Below are 8,532 nucleotides of genomic sequence, written 5' to 3' on the forward strand. Positions count from 1 at the left end.
ACAAAAATCAACATACACGTCATGATCAGATTGCACCAAAGTCTGCGCCTGCTTCACTCCCTCTGCAGCTGCGTCTGTGTCGCTTGCTTCCTCCTGAAAATGAAACAAAAACAAATTCGCTTCTCGGGTTAGAAGGAGGGGACAATCCATCTCGTGTGAATCTTATGGATTTTCCCACAGGCATCTTTTGCCTTCCAGGTATATTTGTTAAGGGGCGTGTCCAACACCAGTGGCACTTTGCCCACTGTAGGGAGTTCGACCAGGACAGGTTGTCCTGGAAAGTGGGATGGGTTGCTAGGGTGATCAGGACCATGAGGGGCTGGTATAATTGTTGGAGGTTTTGGACAGAATGCCGTGATCTTCGGGCATCCGTTTACTCCCCAGCGACTGTTGACGCTGGTCACTGCGTCCCACACGCGCTCAGCCCATCCATCAAGTCACGGGGAACACCCTTCTGAAGCCCTAGTTGCCACAGTCCCTGTCGAGTTAGGGGTCTCTCTCTCCCAGAGTTCTGAAATCGGGGTGATCCCAGGCCTTGGCCCTTCTTCATAGATGATTGTCGACCGATAATTTTCTCTGCAGCCCGTAAAATCCTAGTTTCTATCCTTTGCGACGACCCGCTGACGGGGCCATATTTTCTCCCAAAATTAATTAGTTCTTGGGCCACCTCTCCCCATGTCCATACTTTCCTCCCTGGCTGTCGGTGGTCAGGAGTCACTATCCCCTCAAGACTGGCCGTCATTCTCTCTACATTGGAACTATTTTGAATTTTCCCTTGTAACTGAATGCCAATGGGTTTTAGGGAGTCAGGAAGTCCCCGTATCAGGGGGGTCATCCTCTCTGGGTCCACAGGCATCATCATCGGGGAGCCCTGGTTAGGCTTGAGCTCCCGATCATACATCATCTGCAGGCAGGCTGCCTTCTGCACACTTTCCACTAACTGATCCACCGTTCCTGTTATGGCAAGGGGATCCCCCCTCTCCAAGGGATTCAGCCCTCCAGCCCAATACGCGACTCTCTGAGTTAATGACCATGGGGCTCGGTGGTCACCGGTAGTTAAAAACACACCCGGACCCCAATATCCCTCTGCTTCCTTCTCTGACAATAAGATTCCATCCCCTCCTGACAAAGACACTCTCCACACATATTCCGTCTCTGATTCCTTTGCAGTCCTTGCAAAATCTTTTTTCAACTTTGCCAATTCGGTTGATGTAAATGGGACTTCTTTGGTAATTACTTGAGGACGATGATCGCTATCGTCCTCGTATATATATTCTGTTTTGACCAAAGGATACATATGGGGAAGACTTTCTACGGTTTCTCTTGCCTTCTGCAGATCCCCTTGTGGGTAAATTTGACGTATTCCTTTCTCTAAAAGCTTCACTTGTGCCTCCGCCAGTGTGTCTGTCTCTGCCAAAAGTTGTTCCCTCAACTCACTTTTCAGTATCATGATTTGCTCCTTTTGGTCCTCTACTACTTCTTTGGCTTCTCTCAATTGATTCTGCAGGCTCTGTATGGCCGACTGCAGGGAATCTGTGACAATGTCATTTTGGCGAGACTTCTCTTTTTTCTCTTCCATCGCAGCTACCAGACTCGCTCCTAGTACTGCACAAATTATAGATTTTCCTTTTCCCTTCTTAACTTTAGCTTCCTTTTGTAACACCCTGATTCTATCCACCACACTCTGCACCTGGAACCAATGTTTTCTCGCCCAATCAAGTCCCTGGACCGAGGGACGAGACCGGTGCGCCTCCAAAAGATCATATAACTTATCTATTCCTTCGCCCCGCAAGAGCACCTCATCACAAACATCGACTGCCGGCAAGGTTCCCATCAATTTTCTCTTTCCAACTAAAAAGGGGATATGCGTCCTGAGAGGGTCACACTTTGACATAGAGACTTCCCCTGTCCAGTCTCAGGAGGTCGCACCTAATCTTAATCCAAATACAGCCTCTCTGTCCACAATTTCCCCTATTCAGTCTCAGGAGGTCACAACTTATTGTAACACAAAGTGGGTAAAGTCGTCCTGAGACGCTTAAATCCAACACAGTAAGAAAGTACAACACTCTCGTCTCAAGGGATCCTGTCCGTGACGCCAATTTAAAATGTCCCGATCCAATATCGGGGTGGGTTCTTAAACGATCCCAAGAGCGAGACTAAGACACAAACGAGGTCAGATGCTGTACAATCTTGTGAACTTTATTTTTTGTAACAACTGATAACAGCGATAGGACAGAGGGGAAAGGAAAGAGAAAGTCAGAATCCCTAAGCCAGAAAAACGGTAGAGGTGCAACTAGTTACTGCCACCACCAGGAATCCAGCGATGTTCCGTCGGCTCAGCCGTGATGTAGGTGGAGGAGCTCCAATCGCCGCCGGGGTCTCAGGTCCAAGTAACAGGTGCCGAAGACCAGGATACCCTGGAGAGGAGTACGCGACCCTTTTATAGCCCCAGTTCTTGCTGTTTCCACGAAAGGTCCACCCGTTTCCACAGAACTCATTGTAATAGGTGCCACCCCGTGGTCTTGCCCAGGTGTCCATGGTGGTCGTGCTGGGGAGGGGGGGTGTCAAGTCCTCCTTGTCTCGCACCTAGCTTGTTACAGCACGGCAGGCACGGCCGAGGCTGCTGTTGTTCTTGCTTCGGGCGGATGTCGTGGTTTTTTGTCGGGGCTCTGTAGCGTACTCCTCTAGAGCAACAGGATGTCAAGGCGGGAAGTGGTGGTCTCGGAGCAGCAATGTAGAGACAAACAATGTCTAATACAGTTCCTTACAGGTGGATCAATAAGAGAAGAAAAACAATACACTGTCATGAAAGTACCAAAGACGTGTAGTGCTTGTTTCAAACTGACAATCAGTCTTGATGGGGCTGCCTTTGGTGAAGGGAAGATGATATAACATGGGAAAAACTTTGCAGACCACAGCCATTCAAAGTGTTTGATGACACTTCTATAACAAAATTATCAACCACCACTGTAGACACAAAAAGTGACTATTTTAGGAAACATTTCCAACTGCGTGTTCCTATAAAATGCTTTGACTTCCTTACTTACAAGGTTAGACTGACCTAAAATAGTACTGTAGTCAGTGGGCAACATTGCCAGCTATGTGTAAGAGATGGCTAGCAAAGAAGAAAAGATTTCCGTATGTGCTCATATCAGAGTACTCATCAAAAAATAGCTGTGAAAAAGCTGAAAAATCTCTCGGTGTGAAAGAACTGGTCACGAGAAGCTTTGCTAGCAAGACTGCTGACATTTTTTTCACACTTCTTTTCATATAGCTCACAGTCTTCCTCCTCAACCCCCTCTTCTTCAGGACAGCAACTCTTGGATGGGCTTCCAGATTTAACATCAGTGAAAGAAAAAGGATCAAATATCTGAAGAAATCCTAAGGGTTTTGACCAACCATTAAGAAAAGCAATTATTTTCTGCCTAGACACTGAGATTTTGCAAATGCTTGTCACCAACCAAGGAAAATGAAATTATTATGTCTTAATCTGGTTTTGGTGGTTGGGTTTTTTTTCCTAATATCCACAAACTGATCAAACTCTTCAATTAGCAAATAAAATAAGAGATCCAGAGAATTCATAGCTAAATATAAGGGAGGAAAAGTTGTACCAAAAAAATGGGGATGTAGGGGTAAGGTAGAGGGAAAGCAATGAGTAACAGTCAGTGTCTCTCAGGTACTTTTGCGCAGCCTGATTTGTTTTCATTGCCTAAGGAATGCAATGTTAACAGAAAGAAATTAAGGCTTTTATAATATAGGTAGATTGGAACAAAAAGGAAGGTGGGAGAGATAGACCCACATATGAGATGGATGAATGAAGTAAGAAAGAACAGACAAAGAGCTTAAAGATCCAAAAGAAATAACCAATTAAGTAAAGCAGCCAACAAAGCAGAGACTACTGAAACTGATAAAAACAGAGTCATTGACTGATACTAGGTTGACTAGTGCTTGCTTGCTGGAGCAGAAGATGGTTGCAGGCAACCAGTCACACCTCAGATGCTTCAAGTATGAAGGACAATATAGATTCTCCCTGAATGACCCAAAAAGCCTGAAGATGGGTAAACATCTGACTGGCAAGGAAATTAATGTAGCTTTATTGAAATCAGACAAAATCAGATAGGAAATGTGACATTCATTTTAAGCATATGGCATAAATGATAAACCACTGGAACAAACTATTGAGAGAGGAGGTGGACTCACCATCTGTTGATACTTTCAAAAATAAGATTGCATATCTTTCTGGAAATAAATATTTTATACAACCACATGTTACTGAGCTCAAAACAGAAGCAGCTGCAGGAAATCTGAAGTCTGTGAAAATATATGTCATCAGAAGAGTGGTACTAATGGCCTCTCTATCCTATAAATCTGTAAAGCTTTCCCAGGAACACCTTTGGAATTCTAAAGCAGTATCAAATGGCATATGAGAAATAAAACATTGATACCAATATGCCCAGTGTTACAAACCAGACCATAATAATTAAATCTTCTTTACGTGTGTGTGTGTATACATGTTTAAATAGAAGATAAATAACAAAAAAATGAAACAAATATTTGAGGTTCACCGTAAACTTAAAAAAACCTGTGCAGTGTTGTCATGATCTCTGCAGCAAAATTACTATGATACTGTCAATTAGGAGGTGATACTGTAAATTATGAAGTGAAAGATTAAAATGAGGTAGTGTAAGATATCTGAATCATAATGCCATATATTCCTGCTTGGATTAGGATTGATTTAACTTCTGCTAGTTTGTATTCTTTGCTAATTAAAATCAAATATCCACAGATGGAAGCTACTTTATACACTTGACCTGTGTTACACTAGTTGAAATCAAGACTAACCCACTGCAGCTACAGAGCTGAAATCTGTTTTCCCTTTGTCACCAAATGTTACAACTTCTGTAACAACCCATAACATCAAACTGTCATCCTTCAGAAATAATACATGCTCTTCTCCCCAGTCACTAAATTTTATGAAAGGTGTGGTTCCAGGAAGCCAAAACATCAGACACATACCAAGAGAAAAATCCTTTATTTCCATCTTATTTCACTCAATGTTGCTCAAAGCCTCCACCATCTCAACAGGCAGGAGTGATGTTATCAAAGGCAGGCATCTACATTAGAAATGTTTCTATCTGAGCTTGTCACCCCACCTCCATTTAGAGGCAGGAGAAGAAATAAACACTTCTAGGATGTGATTCTTCCTGTTTTATAGTTATTGTCTGAAATAGGGCAGATGAAAATGCCTGTTTCATTTAGAGGAAGACAAAACAGAAAGTGCAACATGGACTTCTAAAATTAAGAGAGTTTAATCCCACTCTGACTGTCTCTTTCTGGAACAGCAGAGATCTGGAATATCTTAGAAGTTTTCTTAACCCTCATGTATAAATGGAGAGAAATGGCATATATCTCACTTGGATTAATGCATTGACAAAAGACTTTTAGAGTTTTAACTCCAGTAAGTAGCTTGCGTTGCAGTCTATATTGCCCTAGAAACTTTTGGTGGGTTGCAGCAGCCTAAGTGAAGGGCCATTTTAGACATCTTGGGATGTCTGAGACATCTGCAGATGGAGAGAAGATATAACACAGGACCTACAGGATACACATTGCCTTCCAGCTAAAGGTCAAGGATAGCCCACTGAGTCCAAAATGGCTATAATCTGAATGCCAATTTCTTGTTGCTACCTAATTTTCAATGATTTTGCTTTAAGCAACCCAAATTAACACCATCATTTCATTTGCTGTATAGACCAAGTTGAATTATCAATAACAAGGTAATCAAGCAGATATTGTCTCCTCAGTATTGGTGGGTAAGGATGTTCCTCACAGTTTATTCTGACAAAAACATTGCACCTCATCCAAATCTATGCTCCTATTTCACTATCATGCTCTATCTTTACTTTCAAAGTTAATTCCATAAACATTATCAAATTTTACACAATTTTTAAAATTAAATTAGAGTTTTTAAAAATCTAGGGAGTCCCATATGCTTCAAGGGATATGGAAAAACATTTTGAGGTGCATTATAGTACTAAGCCATACTTCTTCACATAGTTCTTATAAACAAAATTTGTTTTCCTATGTAGAAATTTTGACTTATACAAAACTACCTTATTTAACCTGGTCTAATATGTGAGTATTTCACATTTTAACAGGCTTTTATTCTCTTTTATCTTAAAATTTACAAATTTATTATATAGAACTTTTATTTTATAGTAAAATTAATTAATAGAAGCTATTCACAGTCATTTGAAATGCACTCCACGTTGATTGAAATAATTAGTGTAGGGCTACTCAATATTTACTTAAGATATGAATCTAGAGGGATTTGATAAAATTAATTAGCAGGAACTAATTATAGTTAGGATATGAGTTAGGGTTTAATAAATATAATTACAGAGTACAAATGATGGATTCTTAATTAATAGATACTAGTTGCCAAACACTGAAGAGAGATTATCATATTTCTGTGCAGGACATGCTATTCAGCACACCTTCAGTTGCACTGGAAATTGTGACATTTAAAGTGCTCAGGAAGGGGGGTTGAGAGTGAGTTAAAAACAGATAAACTAATTTGTTTCAATTTTGCAGTGAAAGTATCAGATCAATTAAGGAAAGTTGTCTTCTAAAAAAGGATGCATTCCTGCTTGTAGTATATTGGCATATGGCACAGTGGCTATGGGACAGAATTTTAGAGGTATTTAGGCATTTAATAATGACGATAGGCTCCTGATGGGATTTTGGTATTACTTAGCTGTTTCTGAATATTCAGCTTGGCACCTGTTCTCTTCTTTTATGTGACTAGCTCTCTAAAAATACAGCCTTTACTTTCTCTGTGCCTTGATATCCTACCTAAAAAATATGGATAATAATGTTTTCCTACCTTAGAAAGGTGTTGTGGGTATAATTTCTTCAAAGTATGTGAAGAAATCAACTAGTAGAGTATTAGAGGCTGTATAAATATTATGATAAATAGATGGAAGAATTCTTCTCTATTTTGAAGCAGAAAGCTGTCCATGTTTTAAAATAACTTTTTGCATTTGGATTCTCCATCCAGTTAGGGTTCATTGCACCCTAGGGCTTCTTAACATATGTCTACATAGTAATCCAGAAATGCAGTTGCCGTATCATAGACTGGTATTTGACCTGTGTGATAACACACCACAAGAAGGATGGGAGTGAGAGGACACATATTCTATTGTTCCAAAATGTGAAGGGTAGGTTCATAAAAATCACAATTCCTGACCAACTAATGAGGGAAGAAGTTGATTATTATTTGGATAAGAAGAAAACTGTTCTAGGACATCCTTTATTTTCCCTTAGCCAGTTCTCAGAAATTTTTTAAAGAATATTCACCAATTTGGTCTGAATCACAAATCACCTTAACTCACAAGAAATGAAATTCCACACTTACCCAGAAAACCATGAAATTATGAAAGGAAAAAAAAAAAAAAAAAAAAAAAAAAAGCAGCAGCATATTTATAGTATGAATAGCCATGCTGTTAAAGAACAGAAATTTTTGTGTGTTGTCCTTTGAAAAATTCAGGGGAAACTGAGGTAAAGATGGGGTGGTTTGCCCTGGCACATTTCCTCTATTCATCTCACTTATAAACTCTGCAATTTACCCTCAAATGAGTAGATTGGACTAGGTGCTCTGAAGAGATCCCTTCCAACCTAAACAATGTTGTGACTCTGTGAGCCACCATTACCCAGAACCAAAAAGTACAACTGTGTTTCTTTCTAGGACAGGAACAGCATCACATTTGAGGCAATATTTATTTTTTCCCCCAATTTGTCCCTTTCAAAACAGAAGTGCCCTAAGTTTAAGAGATGTTAGTTACTTTCTACTCTTATATATAATGTATTTGGATGTTAATCTGGAAAAAATTATGATTTAACCAAATAGGTAAATTCTTAGCTTCTAGTGAGGCTCCCACCTTCTCATACAAATTTTTCGTTAAAACAGGCCTTGAATAACATATTTTTGCCAATGTAAAAAAAATTCTAGCAATTTGGCATTATTTTGCTGCCATCAGCTGAATATCCAGCTGGTGCAGAGATGCAAAGGCACACCTTCTTCACAGCAGCTCATTGAACCAGGAGTTTCTCTGTTTGCCAACTATCCCATAGTGAGTCAGTTGAGAAAAGCATGAGATCAAGCCAAAAAGAGAAGGTATTGAATTATAATATCACCCAGACATTGCTCACCAGTCAAGTTACCTCATACCTGCTGTTTAAGGCTTATTCAGACATGACTTTATTAGTTAGATTTCATTTTCTTCTCCATTCTTTTAAGTATCACTGTAAAACATTAGGCTTTAAAATTCACTTATTCCAAAAAACTCATCTTTTTTCCCTAAATTCAATGTAAAACAACAAAAAAAGCCCTCAACATTTTATACTTGCCATAAGCATTAAGTAGTACTAAGTCTACCAAGTCTATTAGAAATGCTTTAATTCTATTACATTATTTTATATGTCATTCATAATAGCAATAAGAATGTAAAATAATGTCTTTCCATTAATCAGTGT

General features: G+C 39.7%; 1 protein-coding gene across 1 annotated transcript; it reads right to left on the reverse strand.

The window, feature by feature from the left end:
- Positions 1-400: 400 nt before the first annotated feature.
- LOC141921208 (uncharacterized) lies at positions 401-2,309 on the reverse strand. The gene has a single exon (XM_074819449.1). It carries the CDS (start codon positions 1,892-1,894, stop codon positions 401-403), a length of 1,494 nt encoding a protein of 497 aa, XP_074675550.1. The 5' UTR covers positions 1,895-2,309.
- Positions 2,310-8,532: the final 6,223 nt, after the last annotated feature.

The sequence above is a fragment of the Strix aluco genome, chromosome 3, assembly GCF_031877795.1.
Source record: "Strix aluco isolate bStrAlu1 chromosome 3, bStrAlu1.hap1, whole genome shotgun sequence".
Classification (NCBI taxonomy): domain Eukaryota; kingdom Metazoa; phylum Chordata; class Aves; order Strigiformes; family Strigidae; genus Strix; species Strix aluco.

Coding starts and splice junctions, on each gene's coding strand:
- LOC141921208 (XM_074819449.1), bottom strand. CDS start 1,894: ATGTCAAAGTGTGACCCTCTCAGGACGCATATCCCCTTTTTAGTTGGA.